Source organism: Stenella coeruleoalba, assembly GCF_951394435.1.
Source record: "Stenella coeruleoalba genome assembly, chromosome: 2".
In the NCBI taxonomy this organism is placed as follows: domain Eukaryota; kingdom Metazoa; phylum Chordata; class Mammalia; order Artiodactyla; family Delphinidae; genus Stenella; species Stenella coeruleoalba.
This window is the reverse complement of record NC_137147.1, coordinates 25,133,052-25,158,681: the sequence shown is the minus strand read 5'-3', so window position 1 is coordinate 25,158,681 and position 25,630 is coordinate 25,133,052. Positions and strand designations below refer to the sequence as shown.

Genomic DNA, 25,630 nt, shown 5'->3' with positions numbered 1-25,630 from the left:
ACGGGGGGAGGAGGTCTGCCCCAGTTCTGGGTATGACTGAGGCACCCTGTGACATTTGGGGACCACCAGGACTCTCAGCTTTAGGGACAGGGCCAAGACCACAGCCATTTCCAGCCAGGCCTGGGTTTTCTTGAGAAATCTGTCAGCTGCCATCTTTAGAAATTTGTCAGCTCAGGTTCTAAACCCAGCTCTGCTTGGCCAGGGTGGGGTCTTGGATGCAGCAGCTGTGAGCATTCCACTACTTGGACATTAAGGGAGTTATGCTAGAACATTCTACTATTCAGCGATTTTTAATAGACTTTTGTAAATGTTTAGATAGAAGTACTATTTATTTCTTTAATTTGAAGTTCAGGATACAGGATCTCATGTTTGCCATTCAGGGTGTGAAGTCAATTAGACCTAAACCTCTTTCTTTTTTTTAAAATATAAATTTATTTATTTATTTTGGCTGCATTGGGTTTTCGTTGCTGCACACGGGCTTTCTGTAGTTGCGGCAAGCAGGGCCTACTCTTCGTTGCAGTGCATGGGCTTCTCACAACAGTGGCTTCTCTTGTTGCAGAGCATGGGATCTACGCGTGCAGGCTTCAGTAGTTGTGGCACGTGTGCTCAGTAGTTGTGGCTCGTGGGCTCTAGAGCGCAGGCTCAGTAGTTGTGGCGCACGGGCTTAGTTGCTCCACGGCATGTGGGATCTTCTCGGACCAGGGCTCGAACGCGTGTCCCCTGCACTGGCAGGCAGAGTCTTAACCACTGCGCCACTGGGGAAGTCCTAAACCTTTCTCTTTCAAGCATGAAAGTTCCTCAGGCCCCAGCCCAGTTCCAGTGGCCCAGGTTTTGAAGAGCAAGACCCTCATTTATCTTTCATTATGTCAAGTCTCTGAGCCTGTCTCCTCTCAGTCTGCCCACCTCTCTTTTTCCGTTTCCTAAGCTGTATGGAGGGGTTGGGAGAGAGGTCTCCAGGAGCCTCTCAGCCCGCCTCCGGTCCCTGGGTACAAGGTGAGTGTGCTGGGGCCTTGGGTCACGAACAGGCTGAGGCTCCGTGCCCAACCCTGTGCTAGGCCTGAAGTGTTGAATCTTTGCCTTCTAGAACTTCTCCTGCTGGTCCCCCATCAGGACTGAGGGCCTCAGCAGAACTCCTCTTTCTTGCTCCCAGCCGAGCCTGGTGACCATCCCGCTGCCCTCCCTCTTCCGGGGACTCGAGAGTTTAGAGCTATTAGGAATTTAGCTAATAATATAGGAATATGACCCTATTCCTCTCTTCCCCATCCCTCCCCGCATCTCAGGGGGCTCTGGGCTGGAGCAGGGGAGCAGAGCTGTAAGGCAGCCTGGCTTGTGTCCTAAGGAGTCCAGGAGATCCCCAAGTGAGAACACAAAGGGCCTGGGGGCTGAAGGGAGAAGGCCGGGGTGCTCAGGGATTGGACTCCCAGGTTGGTGTCCCATGGCCCTGCAGCCAGGTCAGCAGGTCACAGAAGAAAACCACGTATATCTCTGGCGACCTTTACCTTTCAGTGCCCAGATGCCCAGTGCTCCAGGCCACCTGGCTTGTCTAAGGCTTCCCACGCCACCCAGTTTGTACTTCCTGCCAACAGTCTACACTCAGGACCCTCCCTGCCTGTTTTCTCCTTTGGGCAGGGTCTGGAGTCTGATAGGTTAATGAGTTGATGGCCTTAGCTAGTAAGTGGTGAAGCCAGCACTCACTCTGCCTTTCTAGAGCCAGGAGGTAGGAGGAGAGAGCGGAGTGCACTCCAGTCTCCACTCCCCTTAGTGAAAAGGCCCAAGAACCTGGCTGGGTCTAAGCAGTCAGCGTGGTGTTTTCCAGCCAGGAGACAGAGGGTCTGACTCCACATTTGAGGGGCTGGGGGAAAGTCACCGGAGCTCCCCTCCCTGGCATCTGGCCACAACTTGGGCAGGAGGTTCTAATCGAGGAGAGGGTTCAAGTGCTGTTCTAGAGCCAGTGCTGTCACTGAGGCCGACTTACCACCAACAGTAAAGGGTTAGCCTTTATTGGGCATCCATGTCCAGACACTGTGCAAGGGACTTTGCATCATTCTCATAATAACTTTTTTCATTCTCATAATAACTCTGCGAAGTAGACCCTATTTATTATAGCCTGTTTTACTGTTGAGGAAATGGAGGCAATGAAGCTAAGTAACTGGCCCGAGGTCACGTAGCTAATCAGTGGTAGGGCCAGGATTTGACCTCTGGACTGACCCTGGCCCCTCCAGTGGGCCTCCGTGCTCCACTGCCTTCCTCACTCTAACGGACTGTGCCCAAGAGCTGTGCCCAAAGTTCAGACCAAGCCCGGATCACTGGGTCTGGGTCAAAGGTGTGTCAGAGCTGGCTCTCAGATGGCTTGTGACAGCCAACTGAGCTCACCTTTCCGGCTTCTCATTCAGGAACATCAGGCTGGTAGCCTGAAAGAGGCCATGGTGGAGTATATACACCATGAAAATTGGCACATACTACAAATCAGGGTCTGGGTGCACCAGGAAACACTGGGCCCTGGATGAGCTATCGATGCTTTAGGCAGAAGGTACAAAGCAACGTGCTGATCTAAGCCTTTTCCGCAGGGGATCCAGGTTGTCCTGGGCAGGCGCTCCTAGGCCCAGGACCAGGCTGGAGAAGCAGAAAAAGCCCAACTCGGCACCCAGTCCTGGCTCTGCTATTTACTAACCAGGCAATTAACTGAATCTCTCCTGGGTGCAATGGGGACAAAAACGGCACGGACTTCACTGGGCCTTTATGAGGATTCAGTGTCACAGACGCATCATGAGCTGGTAAACTAAGCTGTGCGTCAAGCAGCATCTGGTCCTTCTCTAACCTTCCTGTCCGCGGCAGTTCCGTCTCCTGAGGATCTGCACGATCCCCTCTCCACCTCCAGCTACTCTCGGTCCTAAGAAGGAGGTTGGTCAGACAGCCCAGAAGATCCCCAGTTTCACAGTGCAATGGACTCCTCTCCTCCCTCAGCTTCTGTCTAAAACATGTCAGCTCTTACCTCCTTTGGACCCTTAACATGACTCCTGATAACAGGTGACCCCTGTCAAGACGGGGGCCTCTAGGACTTCCCTGGCGGTCCAGTGGCTAGGACTCCGTGCTTCCAATGCAGGGGGCACGGGTTTGATCCCTGGTCAGGGAACTAAGATCCCGCAGGCTGCATGGTGCGGCCAAAAACCAACCAAACAAAAAAACCAAACCAAAATAAAACAAAACAAAAAAGATGGGGGCCTCTTTGTAAGCAGAATGGACATTGCTGCTACCATGCTGGGCCACTCAGCTGTCTCAGAAGTGGACAACCGTTACTCTCTCTCATTCCTTTCTATACTTGTGTGAGGAGGTTAAAAGAGAAAAAGGTCCAGCTTCCTACTTATTTTAGAATAAGTTTAAATAAATCAAAATAACAACCAACATTACTCAAGTAACCTTATCCATGAGAGGGCCTAAATGTTCCCTGGTGTAATCAGGCTCGCCTGCCTAGCCCAGGGCCTCTGCTGGAATTAGAATGGCCTTAGACTCCAGACACAATGGAATGGTTCCTGCACTCAAAACATTCTTCTTTCTGGGAGCCAGAGGGCAAGTCAGGTTCAATTAAGTACAACAAGAACAACATGGAGTTCAAAATAAGCGCTATTTATTACAAAAGTAAACGGCCTCTGATTATCTGTGGAAAGTTTTTTTTACTATAAAATGTGGTTCAAGAAGCCGGCTGGAGGTTGAGCTAACAAACGTCTCCTTCCTCCGCCAGCAAGTCTGTGGGGCGTGTCACATTCTGCCTGCTCCTGGGGGCTGGAGCCCATATTCAGAGCACCACCACGACAGCCCCGCTCCTCAGCATCTGCCAACAACAGAACCTGAGTACCTGAAGCTGCATCAACCCATGCGGCCTTGTCCCCAGAGAAGTGTCTGCCAGTCTGGGCAAGGAAGAAGAGGAGGGAGTGGGCGGACAGTTCTTCTGCATCTTTGGAAAGCAGTGTAAGAGACAAAGGAAACTTTTGTCCCCAGTGTGGCCAAATTAGGAGGGAGGGATGGGCAGGAAGCCGGCTGAGCTTTCTCCTTCCTCACCCTCACTCAGAGTGGCTGCCATCAGAGCACCTCCCTTCCAACAAGTTCCTATTAGGAAATAAGGCACAAGGGAACATCAGCCACCTTCCGGTTGTCATCGTGGGGCTGTTGTTCTTTGCTAAGAGCCAAGCACAGGTTCCTGGATTCCACCTCCAGGAGAGCCCACCAAGATGGCTGCCCCCACCCAGCTCAGAAGAAATGAAATTGGCCTGGGGGAGAGAAAGGGAGAAGCGGAGGAGGAGGGGAGAGCGGGAGGTTCTCCATCCCAGTTCTCCTTCCCTTCTAGAAATTCAATTAAGCAAGCAGCCCAGACTCAGCACCCGGCAGCGCTTCCTGCTGGGGGAAGTCAAAAGGGCTGCAGCCCTGGGAAAGGGAGGTCATCAGGCCCCAGATCTAATTAACGAAACTGCCTTGCTTTTGACATTGCTGCATTTCCTCTATTAACTTTAATGATGGTTGGTCTGAACGTCCGAGCATGGCCAGAAGCTTCCCTCCCCACCACCCAGTACGTAGCGCAGCCTGTCCTTGGGACCAATTTCCAGTCTCCGTGGCAACCGCCTAGCAAAGATGCTCTAAAGAGCTCTGACCCTGTCAGAGCTGGTGGGGGCTACAGAGGAGGGAAGATGGAGGGTGGCAGAGATGCATCATTAAACCTTGAAGCATGACAGTTCTCTGAGACAAAATAATATTTTGTCATGCACTGGGAGGACGGAGGACGGCTGAAGGACTGGCCTTGGGTTTGTTCAGTGCTAACCCAAGGGTTTTCTTTATCTCTTTCATATGGGGAAGAAGTAAAAGGAACAGCTCTGAGCTTCCTGCTTGGGCTTCAGAGTGGTAGAGAGGAGAAGCTCCAAGGCATTTCTAGGTGCTCTGGGTCTTTGGGGAAAAAGAGATTGGTGAGACAGTGACACAGAGCAAGGGAAATGAAATGAAGTGAAAGGGAGGGGGGCTGTCAGCAGGGGAGGACTAGAGAAGTAAAACTGGGGAAAGCTTAGTGAGTGACAGGAACACCAGCCCGGAAAGGCCAAGGCAGCCCACACCCCGACGCCCTGCTGGGACCCCAGCCCAGCACCACACACATCCCTGCGCTGCCACACATCCACCTCAGCTGCTAAGAGAGGGGCCCCAGAGGCTCTCCCTGCAATCAGGAGAATGCATCGGGCCCACCCTCACAGTCAGGCTGGACGCAGAGGATAAGGGATGGGCAGCCAGAAATCACCTCTGGCTCACAGGGCCTGAGAACACACAGTAGCCAAGGACAGGGTGCCACCCCTCCCACCAACCTCGTGACGTGACGTTCTCAGACAGCGAGGAACCGAGGGCTGAGGAGGGCCAACAGGGCTGGTGAGTCCTCAGCTGCCTCGCTCTGGGGCCCAGTCCTCTGCGCACATCGCAGGCAGAAGTCCAGCCGCCTGCGGCCACGGAGGAGACCTTCCGGCAGCAGCCACGTGGGGAAGCAGCTGGGAGGCGGGCCCTCCAGCTCAGGGGCCTCAGCTGTATTTGCTTATTTGTGGGAAGGAGGGCAGCACAGCCGTGACGATACCATCTGCTCTGCCCTTGGTGACATCCCAAGGTGGGGTCAGTGCTTTCAGTCTTCTTGGAGGTCTGAGAATTTTTGATGAATCTTACAAACCAAATCCAGTGTGAAAAAACCCCCAGAGAATACTACTGTAGCCCTGGACGACTTCTTAGTGTTTATGACACTCAGCTGTCCACAGTCACGGTCTAGCTTCCGCAGGTATACGGACACACGCACCCTCACACGCACACTCCCCCACACGCTCACACCCACCCTCTTGCACACTCATCCCTCCTCATGCTGCAGACTTGGGGAAACGGGCCTGAGAGATGTGTCGCCTGTTGCTGAGCCAGCCCCAGCGGAGGAATGGCCGTGGTTAGAGCAGAGCCATGGCCCTCTCTAGTGGCTTACACTCCGGGTATGCTCCCAGGGCATGGTCCTGGCAGGTGGCAGAATTCCGCGGGCTCCTCAGGCAGCTTCCTCCACAGCTGGGAGGGTCCAGGGACTGGCTCCACAGCTGGCTGTCCCCAGGAAGTTCCTGGACCCAGGCTGGAGTCCTTGCAGTGGCCTCAAAAGTCCCATGATTCCAGCCACCTTAGTCCTGCCATCGGACTTCGGGGGTCCTGGGCTAGCGGACCAACCATCCCATACGCCAGAGGATGGAAGAGGTAGAAGCTGAGGGAGAGAACCCAGGGGGAGGCAGTGGGCGCCCTGCCGCCTCAGTGGAGCGAGGTGCCCTGCAGACCCATGAGATTCAGCTCCTCCTGCCAGGGCTCATCGGACCCTCTCTACCTACAAGACCCACCCCTTTTGGTCACCATGTCTGCGTGAGTTTGCCACCTGGCCATACCAGAGGCTGTGAACTTGGAAGAGGCTGGCTTAATGCCAGTGAGGGAAAGGGCTCTTCCCAAGAGGCCCAGGAGACAGAGAAGTCCAGGGTCTGGTCATGGACTGTCTGGCCCAGACCTTTTGTTAAAATGTGGAAATGCTCCCGGGCCTCAGGCCCCCGATTCCCTGCTCAGGCTTTTATGTTGCCCCGCCGCCCCTAAAGGCCAGTGATTCTCAGCGCGGATCTGTGAGGCCTGCGAGGTGGGGAAGAGGGCGGCTTACCAAACGACACCCCCTCCTAGTCATTCTGAGCCGCACCACAGCCCGGGCGCCCCTCCACCACCCGCTCCCTCACCCCACTGAGAGCTGTTCTGGCTGGGAGCCACGTGACTAAAGAGGGGCGCCCTCCCACGTGAGCCGGAGTGGTCCATAAGCTGGGAGCCACTGGCAAGAGGAAAGAATGCAGAGAGGTAGCCCGTGCTTCGCCCATCTGGCTGCACATTCGGGTCACGTGGGGAGCTTTAAAAACTGTGGCTGGACCACAGGATCCAAATTGAGCTCAACTGAATCAGAACCTCTGGAGATGGAGCCGGACACCAGTGTGCTTCAAAAGCATGCCAGGGGGTCCTAAAACGCACCTGGGACCGAGGCCTCAGTGCTGGGGGGCAGCAATGCAAGGTGCAGGGGGTGCTCACCTGTATGCAATTCCCAGGAGCAGGCTCAGGATTCCCAGCGTGTGTACGTGCCCAGCCAGAGAAAAGGAGGCCAGCCTCCAGGCACAGAGCCGCAGGAGTGTGTCCCACAGAAGGCCTATGGAAGGAAGAGAAACCTCGCACCGGTCTGGCAGAGGATGCCTTCTGGGGAGGCAGCAGACGGAGCCCCCCAGGTCAGGGAAGCAGAGGGCTCCCCCCAGCGCAGGCGCTCCATGGTGGCCTCCTCCCCGGCCCCGCCCTCATTCCCCAGGCCCAGGAGGGCAGCGCTGACCTGTCAGCATGCTGGAGAAGAGCATGGCGGGGAAGTAGTGGTGGAAGTAGAGGATCCGGCCCATCAGGAAGAACGGGAAGTAATGCATCATCCAGCCCAGCAGGAGCTGCCCGCCTCCTTGCAGCAAGACCTGGGACAGCCCTGGGCCCCAAGCAGCACAGCCCAGTCAGCCGACAGGGAGGGGGCAGAGAGCCTGGTCTAGCCCAGCTCTGCCCCTTCCTTGCTGTGTGACTTGCATAAGCCTTCCTTCTCTCCTCTGCCCAAGCTGAACAATCCTACAGCAGCTGGCAGGAGAGGAGCAACTGCTTGCTACCCGGCCCAGGGAGGCCTCGGCACCCACGGCAGGGGCGCCAAACCCCAGCAGCAGGCAGCCTGGCCTCCAGCTCCAGCTCCCATATCTCTGCTGTCATGCAGGTCTTTGCAGCAGCAGACGGGGCGGAGGTGCGGGCAGAGGTAAGGACGGAGGTGGGAGAGGGGGCGGTCGGGGACTATGTCTGTTCAGACGCGGAGCTGCAGAGGCAGAGAGAGCCTGTGTGAATGTCTCAGATACTGTGGCCCACGGCCTGGGGGCTGCTCTCTACGTGACTAGAGGACAGGGCCATGGGACGAGGAAGGAGCAGAAGAGAAAAGGTGGGAAGCTCTGCATAGAGCATAGAGGTCAAAAGTGAAGGCTGTGAACTCAGTCCGCTTGGGTGTGAACCTCAGCTCTATCCCTTTTACTGGGACAAGTTTCCTAACCTCTTTGTGCCTTGATTTCCTAATCCATAAAGCAGGAGTAATAAACGCTACTTTATAGGGTTGTTGGGAGGATGTAGTGTTTAACACAGCACTGGGCTTTTGGTGACTGAGTTCCAAAAAGCAAAAGAGGAGGGAAGAAGGGGAGGGAAAGGCAAAGGAAGGGCCATCAGCAGGCGGGCCCTCCCCGAGTGCAGGCGCCCTCCTGACTGCTAGGTGGGAGGGCGGGAGAGCCCAGGGACCTGACCTTCAACCTCGGCGGGCAGACGTGCCCCTCTCTGCAGAGCCACAGCAAAGATGCTCCCTGAGAGCAGGTAGAGGGCGATGCTCAGCAGATTCAGCCACCAAACCACCTGCAGGGAAACGAGAACAGGAGGGTGAGAGAAAGCAGCAGCTCTCCACGGGCACAGCTCAGGGCCCAAAGCGCGGTGCGCGGGCACTCACCGGGTTGCCGAGCAGATACACTCGGAAGTCGGTGTCATTGATCCCTGAGAAGCGCAGGCCCTGTGGAGCAGAGGACACACTGCTGGCCCAGAGCTCAGCTCCTCCCAGCCGCACGAGTTCCAGGAGGAGGAAGACGGGTCACCCTTCGTAGACAGGGAGCCCTGACGGGAGGCTCGGAGTGGGCGCCTTCTACGGGAGCTCCCTGGGAAGGCTGATCCGAATCGGGGCAGAAGACAGAGCCCGCCTCTGGCCACCCCGAGCCATGCGAGGCCGCGCCCTGCGCCCCCAGCGCACCCCACATCCACCAAATCTCAACGTCCTCTTTCTTGCCTCGGGCCCTACCTGATAGTTGATAGGCCAGTGCCAGGGTTTGGACGTGAACTCGTTGTCTTTGGGTTTGAGGCCATTGTTCCCCTGCAGGAAAGTGGCAAAGAAAAGCTAGTCAAAGCAGAGCTCTAGAAGGCTGACAGAAACGTGAGGGATGGGGATCTGATGTGTGGCCAGGTGTCAAGAGAAACCCTCTCTCCTCTCCCCTCCCCTTCCCTTGCAGGGAAGAATCAGGTGCTCATTCTCAGTCACTGCCCACCTGCTTACAAAAACTGACTTACTTTTCCCAACGAGCAAGCCTCCATGTCCCAGCAAAGACAGTCCATTCAGACCCTCTCTGCTCGAGAGAAAGAGGAATGAGAGACTTGTTTCCCAGAGGCACAAAATACATATCCGTCTCCAGGCCAAGGATAAGGTGTCAAGAGGATGCGGTGGGGCATAGAAAATCAGGGCTGACTCACTTGTTCCCTTGGAAGGCCAATCTCAAACACAAACCCAGAAACTCTAAGTTCCTGGACTTTGAAAAAGTTACTTTAGCCTAATGTTTCTCAGTGTTTCTTCCCATTATTGCCTGCCCCCCCTCAACCTTTTTAAGACATCTATTCCCTAAACACTCCCCCACCATGACATTTTAAAGAAATTTTTATTGAGGTATAATTGATATATAACATATTAGTTTCAGATATACAACATAATGATTTAATATTTGTATATATTGCAAAACAATCACCACAATAAGTCCCCTCATGACACTTTAATACCATAGCTATTCTGTATATCTGTTTACATAATGCAGGAACACCTGTGCTTTATACATTAAAAAGTTAAGGGCTTTTTTTTCTTTTTCCCACCCTCCAAGAATACATTTTGCCCCCTGGGAGCGATAGCGCTCTGGTTGAGAATGCACACTTTAGCCTGAAGGACCCAGACACAGCCCATTTAGTCCAACAGCCAAGAATACCCAACAACCTGCCTCTAAATGGCAAAATCAGGCCTTTGCTGAAACGAGAAGGAAAAGGGGCAGGATCCTGGATCCTACCCAGCAGGATGGCGTCAGCCTCATCATCAGGACAGACCGAGAAGTCATTCCCGAGAAGAAAAGTGAGGTGCTAGGAGTTAGGCTGGGGTTTCTCCACCTCGGCACTATTGACATTTGGGGCTGGAGAAGTCTCTGGTGTGGGTTGGCCTGTGCCATGTAGGGTGTTTAGCATCCCTGGCCTCTACTCACTAGATGCCAGAAGCATTCCTAGCCCTCCATGACGCCAGCCAAAAATGTCTCCAGTCATTGTTAAATATCCCCTCAGAGACAAAAATCGCCCTCTGTTGAGAACCACTGGCCTAGCCCAAGAAAGATCCAGGTCTGGTTCAGTGAACCAGAACCCAGTGCCTTACTAACCCAACTCCTTGAGGTCTTGAGAATCATTTGCAGGCCTCCCTACAGTGGTTGGATTGGTCCTCCAGGGTTAAAAGAGCCAGTGGGGTGTCACGCCCAAAGGGGTCAGCTGCACAGCCCCTGAACCATCATGGCCATCTGAAGGGCCTTGGAATGAAGAATGAATCATTCTGGACCCCAGAGCAGCTGCTGAGGGCAATCAATTCCTTCAACCAGTCCAGTCCAGTCCCAAACCCAGGCACTCCAGCCAGAGCTATACCAAGCCAAGGGCATCCTACACATTAAACTCTTAAGAAATCCAGCTCCTTTAGTAAACCAAGAAACAGAAGGAAGGAAAATCTGTAACCATTATAGGCATGTGTATCTGCACATTGTTCTCTGTGCTTAACGCCTAGTGGGCTTATTCCAGCTAACCTCAGCAGGCTGGGCAGCCTTCTCCGCCCAAGGCCTTAGGCCCTCTGCTCAGATAGCAGAAGCCCTGTCCCCTGCAGTTTCTATAGTCCAGACAATTTTGATCTCTCTCCCCATCCTGACTCTACATCAGTTGAATAAGAAAGGTTCCTTAGGTCCCTTTTCTTCTTTGACTCTACCTCTCAGATAATGAAAGAAAAAACGAGACTATTTATTTAGACTTAGTCTTAAAATTCTACCCGGATCTAAAATGATATTTTGACCGACAGGCACATATTCAAAAGAACTATGTCATCAGGCCAGAGTGACAGCTACAAACAGAGAGTCAGAGAAGAAGGTACCCAGAGATTGCTTATTGTCAACTCATCACCTCCCAATGTGCAGAAATGACAAAATTTGAATTTTTAAATTTAATCTGTTGAAATAAGTCAACTATATTTACTGAGTACTGCTTACATAATCACTTCCAGGAAAGAACAATTGACAATGGCTCACCAGGGGAAAAATAACAACTGCTGCACCTCTCTGCAATCCTGCACAGATACACGAACCTGGCTTGAGATACCGTGATTCTTAAACATCGTTCCTGCAGAACACCGGTTTTCCAGAAGCCAAAGTAAAGAGGTTTCCCCCTCAACATCAAAACCGCATCAGGGTTTTTCCAATTCACAGAGGAAACTTTAAGCTACTAGGTAGAACTTTCTCAATTTAAAGATTTCTTCTCTCAATTGTTCTTAAACCTTTGATGTCAGCTGTCAGCTACTAACGATAGACAGTACAAACGACGAGTCTTTAAAACCTTAAAATGAATCAACCATGCCCCCTAAACAGTTTGTTTCTGTCTGGGAACCTGAGTGGGCTCTTGGTTGGGATTTTATGCTGCATATAAACAACACACTCAAATTAGCTGTTCATCCTAACTAATCCTAATTTCATATGATGGAATCACCTATCAGTGTCTCATGATTTTCAACCAAGGGCACTATGATTTTCAGGAGCTCTGCCACTTCAACAGATGTGAGACTCACTTAGAGGCAGAGGAGTGTAGTGGTAACTAGCACTGACTCTGAAGGCCTGGATCCACCTCTTACATTTAGCTGTGTGACCCTGGGCAAGTTCCTTAACCTCTGTGCCTCAATTCCCTCATCTGTAAACTGGGAACGATAATCTCTGGAGGACTGTAATAAGTATTAAGTTAATATATGTGCAGTGCTTAGAGTCGTGCCTGGCACATAAGAGCTACATAAGTGTTCATCATCATTACCGTCACCATCATCGCCACCACCATTCAATGCCTTTGAAGACCAAGTAAGCCAGTATAGGTGAAGACACTAAGTCCTCCACAAGGGGGCAGTGGGTCTATACCAAGGTTACTGATCCATGATCCAAATCTGTGGATGCCCAAGAGCTCTTAGAGAAGCCGCCAAATGGGAAGGGGCCACAGTACCCGGATCATCACCATGTGGGCCTCCAGCATTATCTCAGGAAAACTGGGCTGCAGCACGTCCAGGCTGATGTTTGGCACTAGAAAAGAAATGACAGAGGCGTAAACCTTTCTCACACACCCGCTCCTCATGGCTGTCTGTCCATGGTATCCACACTGCTGTCAGGGTCTGAGTGTAGCCTTCCTGACAAGCTAACCAGCAGGTGAGAGTGTTGAGGAGACAGAAGGATTCTCGATCATTCACTGAGCACGTATTAAGCACTCAGCAGATATTCTGAGGGAGGCAATGGCAACAGACGAAAAGCCCTGGCCCCGGAGCTCCCACAGCCCTCGGCACCATCAGCCTTCATGACGCCGCTCCCTCAAATGCTGCTCCCCCACGAGGCAGGGCTGTGAGGACAGGGACCGAGCCTGTCTCATTCACCAAGGCGTCCCCAGGGCCCCACATGGCTCCCAGCATCTAAACAAAGAGCTGTTTAATTACTTAGTTAATTAGCTGGTTGGTTAAATTAGGTGGTAAAAAGAATGAAATGGGAAGCATGAAGAGGAGAAATCAAGCAGAAGTGCGAAGGGGATGGCTTAAGAGGACAGATGATGAATCCAGACACTCGTTGAGTTGAAGATGACGCGGGAGTGGAAATGTCAGTTGGAGCCTGGTAGTATAAATATGGGGCTCAGATCAAGGGCTGCAGCCATTGCTTTCTGTAAAAGCCTGGGCTGGATGTGGGGAGGGGAGGAGCCTACACAGGGGCAGAAAGGGAAAGAACCGGCCTGCTCTAAGCCTTGAGGGTGGGGAGGTAACCACAGAGGGGATAGAATAGCCCAGGAGGCAAGCAGATGGACCTGCATTATAGGTGGCAAGAGAGTCATATCCAGTGGGAGGCAAGGAAAGTGACCAGAGACAACCAGCTCTGGCCCCGAGTGAGGTCATAGGTCACTTTAGGGAGAGGAGTTTAAAGAGGATGGGAAGTTTGAGTGGGTGGGGAGAAAAAAGGAGCTCCCTATCTAGACAATTCATATGAAGAGATTAGGTTTAAAAAAGGAAGAAAATGGCAACAATAAGATAAAGTGGCAGCAGAGTCTGTAAAGGTTTCTTTTCCTAAGATGAGAGTTACTTAGAAATGTTCCCTTCAGAGCCAGCCCAGGACATGGCCTCACTCACATTTGGGATTGATATGGTCTTCCACATTCCAGATGGAGTTGAGGGTTTCCTTTAGGTATGGAGTGCAGGTGACTTCCAACTGCTCCCAGCCCCTGTGAAAAGTAGTCACAGATGTCTCTCAGAAGACCTGAAACCCACTGGAGAGTAACACTGCCAACTGCTCTTCAATCTACGGCGCCCCTCTCTTTCCAACCCAGTGGCCATGCTTTTTTCAGCCTCACACTTTTATATTCCACAACTATCCTAGGAGGAGTCGAGCACACAACATTCCCATTTTAGAAGGAGACATAGATCCAGAGAGTTACCCCAAGCCAGATGTACAAATGCTCAGCTATTACAACACACGAAACACCAGAGGAACTCTGGAGCTCTGGGCTCCATAAAACTCCTGATGCCTTTCCTCCCTCCATTCACCAAAGAAAAAGCAAACCTGAGGTGAACATCGACCACTGCGAAATGGAAGTTTTGGGTATACTCGTAGTGTGAAAGGAAAAGCATGAGCCACTAACGGGGCATCAAAACCCCAGAGACTCACCACTTGGGCAGGACCTTTCCCGAGGAGCCCAGGACACAACCTGTCACCAGATGGATGAGGCGAATTCGACTTCTCAGCACTTTGATTCGGTTTCCAAATTTTCTGTTTACAACCTCAATCCTCCAGAAGTCATTTGAGTCTCCTGTCCCATTCTGCCACATAAATCAAGAAAAAAATACAAAGAAAGTAAGATGACTTTAGGGAAGACGTATCAGAAAAGGGAGATGGTCACCCTTTCAGATGCCATCATGTTACAGTTTGGCCAAAGACCAAACTGGCCTAAATGACTGAGGTGGGAAAGGGAACAAGAGGGCCATAGAAATATACCAAGTGACTGCCATTGTCCCAGCACTCGCGATTACAACCAAGAAAAGTAGTATAATTCCTCGAACCTTAAGTCTAATTCTTCACTTTACAGAACTAGAGTTTAAGTTCTAAATAAATGTTTTTGCCCTTAAACTAAACTCAAGACATCACCGTGTGCCAACAGAAATAAATTTGGGCTATTTGCGTCCATTACTGGTGGCCATGGGGACACTCACTCATCGAAGAAAGGTCTGGCCTAGATATCGTACTGTGGAAATTAAGACAGTTGTGTCTAATTCTCCTCAGGAAATGCCCACCAGAAAAAGATGAAGTTCAGAGTCTTGGCTCTAGTATAATGTGGGATGAGCAAGTAGAAAGAGGGTTGGGAATTCCACCTTAAGGAACCCAGAATCTTTACTGAAGCACCAAAGCCCTTGGAAGGGAACGTAACAGATAGTCATAAATCTACTTTCCCACTAGTTGTTTCTGTTTTCAAATTACTCCCCAAGCCATAAATACTCATAGAGCTTCCTCTATTAACTGCATCACCCACAATATCCCTCTGTGGAACAGGGAAGTAATCCTTAAAAATAAAGCCAATGAGGGCTTCCCTGGTGGTGCAGTGGTTGAGAGTCCGCCTGCCGATGCAGGGGACATGGGTTCGTGCTCCGGTCCGGGAGGATCCCACATGCCGCGGAGCAGCTGGGCCCGTGAGCCATGACCGCTGAGCCTGCGCGTCCGGAGCCTGTGCTCCGCAACGGGAGAGGCCGCGGCGGTGAGAGGCCCGCGTACCGCAAAAAAAATAAAAATAAAAAAATAAAGCCAATGAGAATTTGGAATCTGGCAAAGGATAAACTTGCATATTCATCTGGGGTCATATTGTGGCCCTGTGGCTTCTAAGTATAATATGATTTTAAAAGGGACCCTTACAGTATTCATATTTGACATTTATTAAGTGTCAGAACATAAAAATGGCATGGTAATTATGGGAGGCAAGAGATGGAAACAATTAGACTTCATAGGCTGCCTTTCCCACAGCAAAAAGCCTAGCCAGAAAGTTCCTAAATGTTAAGAGTCCCTGTGCAGCCAATCGTTAGGAACATTCCAGAATTCTGGGGAGGCTGTGTTCCGCCACATGGCCCTGAGCCAGGCCCCACAGTTTTTGACATCCTGCTGACACTCGAGTGGCTCACTTACTATGCCATAGCCTGTGACCTGATAGTGCTTCCGGGTCAGGGGGGCCTCGTGGTAGTGACTGTGCAAGTTCCGAGAAGTCCTAGAAATTAAAAGAGAGAAGTGCCACTATCCTGAAGAAAAGAGATGTGCAATGTTTCTTCTTTTACCAAGGCTACTCAGAGTCATCTGTTTGGATAAGAAAAATTAGAATCCAAACCATTAAATCCAACATATTGTGAGGAGTACTGGACCATACGCCAAGAAAGGGGCTTCACTTCCTGTTCACCCCACAACTTCAGGTGGGGGGCAGGGGGATGACTGAACACATTGGTGGCTTTGAGGCAAGCTAGCCTGACTTCAGAGGCAGGTTTAGGGAGAAGAAAACTAAAATTTGTGATCTATGTATGCCTGAGATAGGTAAACTTCCTCCCTACCATCTACGCTTTCTACTCCTATCACCAGTTTTACAAAGTAGGGATCTGTGGGGGAAGTGGAGGGTTTCATTTAGATTTTGTTTACTTTGTGTTTTTTGTAATAATCCTTACTTTTATCCATAATAAGTAATCAATGTTCATTATAAAAATATTGGAAATTTGCAAAAATAAAATTTAGTTAATAAATTTTAATTTATTTTAAAAAATTAAATTAAAATTTTAAGTATCCATAATCTTACTGACTAGGGAAAAAACACTGCTCATAGCTTTTCTATATGTATATTAAAAAATCCCTGATTAAAAAAAAAATTCTGTATCTGACAATTCATATGAAATTTTTGCAGGGCTGCTTCTATTGCCTATTTTTCCTGTTCATTCTTGCACATGGTGCCCTATTTCCTTGTGTGCTTAGTTATTTTTTACTGTGTACTATTCACTGTCACTGAAAAACTATTTATAGGAATAGATAACCATGTATTTCCCAAAAGAGGATTAACATTTGCTTTTAGCCAGGCACCTAGGGAACATTACCACAGTCTTAGGACCATGTTCATTTAAATTCATGGCCTGAAGATTTTGAGACCATCCAGGTGAAATGAATTTGGGTTGCAAATCCATGTGAAGATCAACTGGTAATTACAGCTTCTTAGGAACCAGATTTAGTGTCCCTACCAACCTCACCCCCCGCCCTGCTCTCCCAAACACACTCTGGATATAGGTAGATAGGGCGGATTTATCCTAACCCTAAGCCTTTGGGGGTTACAAACTTTGGGGAAGATCCAATAATTTACCACTTCGGGTGAGCCTAGAGCTTTGACTTTAAAACTTCTTCTCTCTAGAGGCAGTCAAAACCCAAAAATCAAAACTCAAGATTGTGGGTTCAAGGCAGAAGTGGCCACAGTGTCCCACTTTTTCTCTGGATTCCCCCTTTCACTGAGATTTTGACCTAGTAACTCCTTACTATCTTGTCAGTTCTTTATGCTTTTAAGATGTTTCTACATTTTCCAGCATTTTTAGTCATTCTCAGTGAGAACACTGGTTAAATGAACTAGTTTGCCATATTCAGAAACAGACTCCTATACCTTTCTCAAGGCAGCCGCTTAAGAAAAAGCTTTGGGCAACCCAATTTTTTTCTTTCTTCCCCCTAGGAAAAGGGCAGTTGAAAGGCACCTTCAAAATCCAAAGCTTCCCAAAGCCAAAACAGGCAAAGTAATCATTCTCCCATTCTAGCACAGCAGCCTTGTTCCATTTACTAGAGCCTCATCCACATTTGACTTCTGTTTATTTCCAGCTTAAAAGAGCTCTGTACCTTTGATGCTCATGCCACTCATTTATCCCAAACAGCAAATTTACTTACTCTTTGTGTTCTAGTCGAATGACATCTCCATGTCTTACAAACTCCACAGGGAGTGAAGGGTCTAGGGGATCTGTCAAGAAGAAACAAGCATTGATGTCTGAAACCGTTCACTCATTAAGCTAGCATTAATTAAGGACCTACCGGTAAAGAGTTAGAGTACAACGTGGTATGCGCATGAGGTACTGACAGAGTGCTGTGGGACCAAAGTGAACTGTCTCAGAGGATGAGGGAAGGGTATCCCAGAGATAATGACTGAAAAGACTCTCAAAGGAGAGGGAGAACTTGTCAGGTGAGCAAGTGGGGAAAAGCCAGAGAGGTATGAAAGAGCAAAACTCATCTGAATCAGTGGCAAATGAATTCACATGGTTAGGGAGGGTGGGCAGGAAGGAGAGTGGGCATAGGTGAGGGTATGGACAAACGGGGCCAGACTGTGTATGCCATGCTAGGAAATGTGGCCTTTATCTGACAAGCACTGAAGCCCCCACTAGAGGATTTTTAAGCTGGGAAGCTAAATAATAAGATTTTCCTTTTAGAAGTAAAAATATAGTCTTCCAAATATGAATTCCATGCAAAAGACCATTTGCCCAGCTCTCTTCAAAATCAAATGTTAAACCCTGCATATTTGGCCAGTGATTATCTTGTCTCTGGCTATAGACTTGATAAACGTGAGGCAAAGAAAATGATGAAAGAAAAGAACTACTTCTGTATCGTCAAGAAGTCAAGACCATTGAGGATCTAGAAAAGTGATGACAGTGGAAAAGGAGTTGGCAATAATCACAGCAACACAGAAGGTCCTTGCAAATTTCTGTCCCAGGCAGTAGACACTAACACTCAAGGTCAGGAAAGACAAATCTGCCAGGACAAATCACTGGCTCTCAAGAGAATTAGAGAACTCAACTGTAGAAATGCCCATTCCTGCGCTGCCTTCTAAGGTCTCTTAAGAAGAATAATCAGGACTTCCCTGGTGGCACAGTGGTTAAGAATCCGCCTGCCAATGCAGGGGACACAGGTTCGATCCCTGGTCCAGGAAGATCCCACATGCCACAGAGCAACTAAGCCTGTGTACCACAACTACTGAGCCTGTGCTCTAGAGCCCATGAGCCACAACCACTGAGCCTGCAAGCCACAACTACGGAGCCTGCGTGCCACAACTACTGAAGCCCACGCTCCCTAGAGCCCATGCTCCACAACAAAAGAAGCCACTGCAATGAGAAGCCCGTGCACTGCAACCAAGAGTAGCCCCTGCTCACCGCAACCAGAGAAAGCCTGTGCACAGCAATGAAGACCCAACACAGCCAAAAATAAATTAATAAATTTATTTAAAAAAAGAAGAAGAATCAGCAAGATGACAAATCAAATAAGTCAAAGGGGAGGGAAGTTTTACTTAATATGGATCTGTGGGGGAGGGGCACTTATGGCCATGAAGAACACAAAGACCTTTGTCTAGACAGCTCCCCCTTCCCAGAATGCCTGTAGTGATCTGCCTTCACACGAATCCTTAGTCACTGGAGTGATATGCAGCCACCTTAACCTGGAAGCCACAGTGGAATAACAGAACAGGGACGTTCAAAGACTTGGTCCGTGCCCACATGACTTTAGAAGGAAAGCTGGTCTTCCCTCAGAACCCCTCATTGCAACAGACCGCTTATGTTTGGCCTGTTGAATCAAAACACAATCTATAACAGTACTATAAGGGACAGAAATAGATCCTGCCCAATGGTGTCATAATTTATATTACCGAGGACTAGGATGCAAAGACAGTGGTCATACGGGCCACGTTTCAAGGCTAAAAACCATGGCAATAAGGGGAGGTGGCGAAAGGAACAGAGAAGGTAAATTTAGATGAGCAGCTGCCCACTTCCCCACAAAGGTCAGGAGCAGCTGACTCGAGACAGGCTGAGCCAGGTGGTGTTTGCTGAGGAGAGAACACCTATGGCATAAGACAATCAGAAGGTGAGCGGGAGATGCCCTCTGTTCTGTTCTCTTCTCGGCCGCAGCAAAGGGCACAGTCTGCAGGTAGCCAGCTGTCTGACCGAAAAACCAGAAGATCCAGACATAGCCCTTGTCACAAAGCCCTGGGAGCCCCATAGGTGTGCTTCAGAGCAGCTTCACCCTGGCCTGTCAGAGGCAGGTGCGCAGGCATTGAGGGAGGTCCCGGGCACCAGCCTAGACGAGCCCAGCCACAGGGCTGGCAGGCCCGCAGATCTCCAACAGACTGGCCCAGGCCTGGGATGACCAGTGGGCAGCAGCCCTCTATCACATCCAGACAACCTGAGCTGTACCACATGCTGGGGTCTGCAAGGCTTGGTGTGCTCTAAATCAGAAATGAAAGCAGCCACAGTGTGCCCCAGGCACGTGTCCAGGTAACCTCTTCTGGATTAAGTCTGAGCCTCAGCTGTCTGAGTCCCATCTATATGCTGTCTACAAGAGGCCCACTTCAGACCTAGAGACACATACAGACTGAAAGTGAGGGGATGGAAAAAGATATTCCATGCACTTCGAAATCAAAAGCAAGCTGGAGTAGCATTACTCATATCAGATAAAACAGACTAGAAAATAAAGATGTTATAAGAGACAAGGAAGGACACTACATAATGATCAAGGGATCAATCCAAGAAGAAGATATAACAATTATGAATATATATGCACCCGACATAGGAGCACCTCAATACATAAGGCAACTGCTAACAGCTATAAAAGAGGAAATCGACAGTAACACAATAATGGTGGGGGACTTTAACACCTCACTTACACCAATGGACAGATCATCCAAACAGAAAATTAATAAGGAAACACAAGCTTTAAATGACACAACAGACCAGATAGATTTAATTGATATTTATAGGACATTCCATCCAAAAACAACAGATTACACTTTCTTCTCAAGTGCACACAGAACATTCTCCAGGATAGATCACATCTTGGGTCACAAATCAAGCCTTAGTAAATTTAAGAAAATTGAAATCATATCAAGCATCTTTTCTGACCAAATGCTATGAGATTAGAAATCCATTACAGGGAAAAAAAACATAAAAAACACAAACACATGGAGGCTAAACAGTATGTTACTAAATAACCAAGAGATCACTGAAGAAATCAAAGAGGAAATCAAAAAATACCTAGAGACAAATGACAACGAAAAGACTACGATCCAAAACCTATGGGATGCAGCAAAAGCAGTTCTAAGGGGGAAGTTTATAGCTATACAAGCCTACCTCAAGAAACAGGAAACATCTCAAATAAACAATCTAACCTTACACCTAAAGAAACAAGAAGAAAACAGAACCCAAAGTTAGTAGAAGGAAAGAAATCATAAAGATCAGAGCAGAAAAAAATGAAATAGAAACAAAGAAAACAATAGCAAAGATCAATAAAACTAAAAGCTGGTTCTTTGAGAAGATAAACAAAATTGATAAACCATTAGCCAGACCCATCAAGAAAAAGAGGGAGAGGACTCAAATCAATAAAATTAGAAATGAAAAAGGAGAAGTTACAACAGACACCACAGAAATACAAAGCATCCTAACAGACTACAACAAGCAACTCTATGCCAATAAAATGGACAACGTGGAAGAAATGGACAAATTCTTAGAAACGTATAACCTTCCAAGACTGAACAGGGAAGAAATAGAAAATATGAACAGACCAATCACAAGTAGTGAAATTGAAACTGCGATTAAAAATCTTGCAACAGGGCTTCCCCGGTGGCGCAGTGCTTGAGAGTCCGCCTGCTGATGCAGGGGACACAGGTTCATGCCCCGGTCCAGGAAGATCCCACATGCTGCGGAGCGGCTGGGCCCGTGAGCCATGGCCGCTGAGCCTGCACGTCCGGAGCCTGTGCTCCGCAACGGGAGAGGCCACACAGTGAGAGGCCCGCGTACCGCAAAAAAAAAAAAAAAAAATCTTGCAACAAACAAGAGTCCAGGACCAGATGCCTTCACAGGCAAATTCTATCAAACATTTAGAGAAGAGCTAATACCTATCCTTCTCAAACTCTTCCAAAAAATTGCAGAGGAAGGAACACTCCCAAACCCATTCTATGAGGCCACCATCACCCTGATACCAAAACCAGAAAAAGATACTACAAAAAAAGAAAATTACAGACCAATATCACTCATGAATATAGATGCAAAAATCCTCAACAAAATACTAGCAAACGGAATCCAACAATATTTTGAAAGGATCATACACCATGATCAAGCGGGATTTATCCCAGGGATGCAAGGATTCTTCAATATACTCAAATCAATCAATGTGATACACCATATTAACAAACTGAAGGAGAAAAACCATATGATCATCTCAATAGATGCAGAAAAAGCTTTTGACAAAATTCAACACCCATTTATGATAAAAACTCTCCAGAAAGTGGGCATAGAGGGAACCTACTTCAACATAATAAAGGCCACATACGACAAACCCACAGCAAACATCATTCTCAATGGTGAAAAGCTGAAAGCATTTCCTCTAAGATCAGGAAGAAGACAAGGGTGTCCACTCTCACCACTGTTATTCAACATGGTCTTGGAAGTCCTAGCCACAGCAATCAGAGAAGAAAAAGAAATAAAAGGAATACAAATTGGAAAAGAAGAAGTAAAACTGTCACTGTTTGCAGATGACATGGTACTATACATAGAGAATCCTAAAGATGCCACCAGAAAACTACTACAGCTAATCAATGAATTTGGTAAAGTTGCAGGATACAAAATTAATGCACAGAAATCTCTTGCATTTCTATACACTAATGATGAAAAGTCTGAAAGAGAAATTAAGGAAACACTCCCATTTACCACTGCAACAAAAAGAATAAAATACCTCGGAATAAACCTACCTAGGGAGACAAAAGACCTGTATGCAGAAAACTATAAGACACTGATGAAAGAAATTAAAGATGATACAAACAGATGCAGAGATATATACCATGTTCTCGGATTGGAAGAATCAATATTGTGAATATGACTATACTACCCAAAGCAATCTACAGATTCAATGCAATCCCTATCAAATTACCAATGGCATTTTTTACAGAACTAGAACAAAAAATCTTAAAATCTGTATGGAGACACTAAAGACCCCGAATAGCCAAAGCAGTCTTGAGGGAAAAAAATGGAGCTGGAGGAATCAGACTCCCTGACTTCAGACTATACTACAAAGCTACAGTAATCAAGATAATATGGTACTGGCACAAAACCAGAAATATAGATCAATGGAACAGGATAGAAAGCCCAGAGATAAACCCATGCACCTACGGTCATCTAATCTATGACAAAGGAGGCAAGGATATACAACAGAGGAAAGACAGTCTCTTCAATAAGTGGTGCTGGGAAAACTGGACAGCTACATGTAAAAGAATGAAATTAGAACACTCCCTAATACCATACAGAAAAATAAACTCAAAATGGATTAGAGACCTAAATGTAAGATTGGACACTGTAAAACTCTTAGAGGAAAACAGAGGAAGAACACTCTTTGACATAAGTCACAGCAAGATCTTTTTTGATCCACCTCCTAGAGTAATGGAAATAAAAACAAAAATAAACAAATGGGACCTAATGAAACTTAAAAGCTTTTGCAAAGCAAGGGAAACTACAAACAAGACGAAAAGACAACCCTCAGTCAGAATGGGAGAAAATATTTGCAAACGAACCAATGGACAAAGGATTAATCTCCAAAATATATAAACAGCTTATGCAGCTCAATATTAAAAAAACAAACAAACCAATCCAGAAATGGGCAGAAGACCTAAATAGACATTTCTCCAAAGAAGACATACAGATGGCCAAGAAGCACATGAAAAGCCGCTCAACATCACTAATTATTAGAGAAATGCAAATCAAAACTACAATGAGGTATCACCTCACACCGGTTAGAAAGGGCATCATCAGAAAATCTACAAACAACAAATGCTGGAGAGGGTGTGGAGAAAAGGGAACCCCCTTGCACTATTGGTGGGAATGTAAATTGATACAGCCACTATGGAGAACAGTATGGAGGTTCCTTAAAAAATGAAAAATAGAATTACCAGATGACCCAGCAATCCCACTACTGAGCAAATACCCAGAGAAAACCATAATTCAAAAAGACACATGCACCCCACTGTTCACTGCAGCACTGTTTACAATAGCCAGGTCATGGAAGCAACCTAAATGCCCATCGACAGACAAATGGATAAAGAAGATATGGTACATATGTACAATGGAATATTACTCAGCCATAAAAAGGAACGAAATTGGGTCATTTGTAGAGACATGGATGGATCTAGAGACTGTCACAGAAAGTGAAGTAAGTGAGAAAGAGAAAAACGAATATCGTATATTAACCCATATATGTGGAACCTAGAAAAATGGTGCAGATGAACCGGTTTGCAGGGCAGAAATTGAGACACAGACGTAGAGAACAAACGTATGGACACCAAGGGGGGAAAGCGGCGGGGGGTGGGGGTGGGGGTGGTGTGATGAATTGGGAGATTGGGATTGACATGTATACACTGTTGCCTATAAAATGGGTGACTAATAAGAACCTGCTGTATAAAAAAATTAATAAAATTAAATTTAAAAATTAAAAAAGAAAAGACAGCTCTAAGAGTGAGATCTTATCTGTCTTGCTCACTGCTTATCCCTATGCCTATAACAGTCCTTGTAACGTAGCAGGGGCTCAATAAATAACTGTTGAAAGGATAACTGAGATCTGTAAAGATGGCAAAGAATGCTCAGGAAAGCCCATCCCAGCACCATTCTTTTGGAGGCATGAGAAATGTTAAGGAGGGCTCAGAGTAAGTAATAATACAAGAAGCGCCAGTTCCCTACCGCATTACCTGAATTTGTATTATGTTTCTTGATAATCCACAGGTTGTTGTAGTCCTTGTGCAAATAGGTGGTGACCTGGGTAGGGTGGGGGAGGGAGGAGGAGGTGGGAGGGAGAAGACAGTCACTATCAGCGCAGCCGGCCACAGGACAATCAATAGCAAGCCAATGTTGCTTAAGCCTTTTTCAGAATCCCCAGCCACCAACCCGAGGGGCTGTGTTTCCCGACAGGGCTCCGAAGTAGCATTTGGTAAATGCTACTTTCTCTCCTTCCTTCTATATTTAGAGGTCTTTTCCCACAAAAGCCTTTTTGATTTGTCTCTGTGTACCCCTCTGCATCCTATCTTTCAACTTCCCACCTCCTAGAGGGAGGAACAATAACACCTTGTGTAACACAGTCTCCAGCACACAACGAGGATTTAGTTCATTTTTAAAAAGTCATCAAGACCATGTCTCAAACTTTCTAAATGAAAAATTCATGGTATTTTTCTAGAATATGGCCAAATGAAACGAAAAAAACTCTATTAATATCTTATCCTAGGGGCTTCCCTGGTGGCGCAGTGGTTGGGAGTCCGCCTGCCGATGCAGGGGACACGGGTTCGTGACCCGGTCCGGGAGGATCCCACATGCCACGGAGCAGCTGGGCCCGTGAGCCATGGCCGCTGAGCCTGCGCGTCCGGAGCCTGTGCTCCACAACGGGAGAGGCCGCAGCGGTGAGAGGCCCGCGTACTGTAAAAAAAAAAAAAAAAAAAAAAAAAAAAAAAAATCTTATCCTAGAAGCCTGAAGTTTTAGACATAGCCATTTTGTATACACTGATTTTTTAAAAATTGTGTGTGCATGAGTGTACACGCATGTAATGCTGCAATTAAACTACCAGCAAAAATCCTGGGAACAGTATAAATGTCCAATACTAAAGGAAGAGTTACGTGCTGGTTATGTCCACAGGATAGAATATTATGCAGCCGCAGAAAATGTTTCAGGGCATTTTTACCCAGCACAGGAGAAGGTGTATAACATGCTGCTGTTGAAAATGGTTACCATTTATCACTAGGCACTGCTCTAAGCACTGGACAGGTCTTATCGCTAGGTTGTAGGGACTATGGTTACCTTCACCTTACTTAAAAGCAAACTGAGGGTAAGTAATTCTCTGAGGTTGAGTAAAGGTCTCACAGCTTGTCAGCTGGAGAGACAGGATTCAAACGGAGGGAGCTAGCTCCAAAGCTCCCAGGATAGAGACTGCATACATACAATTATGCTAATTATGTATACAAGCACATAAATACCCAGAAGCAACGGAAACAAAGGCATCTCTCTTACAACGTGAGTTTTAATAACTCCAATTGGACAAAACATGACTTATTTACTTGCAAAGAGATTTGGAATTAGCGTGTAGGAAAATAATTATTATGCGTGTATCATGGCTGCTTTGTTTCAGTGGTTTTTGCTTTCTCAGCAACAATTAGGAATAATGGTATTAAGAACATACACGTTAAAAGTTGTGGCAGCCACAGAGAAATTAAGTCCACGCTCCCCATCAAAAGCTGCACACATCAAGCTCACCCAGCTCGATTTTGCTCAAGGATGTTAAGCTTTTGTGGTGCTTGTGTGTGCACCCTGCGCTGTCATTTTGTTTTTTGTTTTGTTTTTTCAAAAACCATTATTATTAAAATTCCTATTAGAAAAATCACTTATTGTGAATATAGTCCATGGCCTCT

General features: G+C 47.7%; 1 protein-coding gene across 1 annotated transcript in view; it reads right to left on the bottom strand.

Moving 5' to 3' along the window:
* Nucleotides 1-3,598: 3,598 nt before the first annotated feature.
* The window catches only part of POMT2 (protein O-mannosyltransferase 2), a 47,890-nt gene continuing 25,858 nt past the window's right edge, over nt 3,599-25,630 (bottom strand). Inside the window, exons 10-21 of the mRNA XM_079913197.1 lie at nt 23,926-23,992; nt 17,112-17,181; nt 15,342-15,420; nt 13,839-13,990; nt 13,304-13,395; nt 12,145-12,221; nt 8,909-8,980; nt 8,567-8,626; nt 8,370-8,475; nt 7,388-7,528; nt 7,099-7,213; nt 3,599-6,250 (exon numbers count right to left, since the gene is read on the bottom strand). Coding sequence (XP_079769323.1) covers nt 6,145-6,250; nt 7,099-7,213; nt 7,388-7,528; nt 8,370-8,475; nt 8,567-8,626; nt 8,909-8,980; nt 12,145-12,221; nt 13,304-13,395; nt 13,839-13,990; nt 15,342-15,420; nt 17,112-17,181; nt 23,926-23,992 — 1,137 coding nt within the window. The 3' untranslated portion in view covers nt 3,599-6,144. The remainder of the gene's footprint in view (nt 6,251-7,098; nt 7,214-7,387; nt 7,529-8,369; nt 8,476-8,566; nt 8,627-8,908; nt 8,981-12,144; nt 12,222-13,303; nt 13,396-13,838; nt 13,991-15,341; nt 15,421-17,111; nt 17,182-23,925; nt 23,993-25,630) is intronic.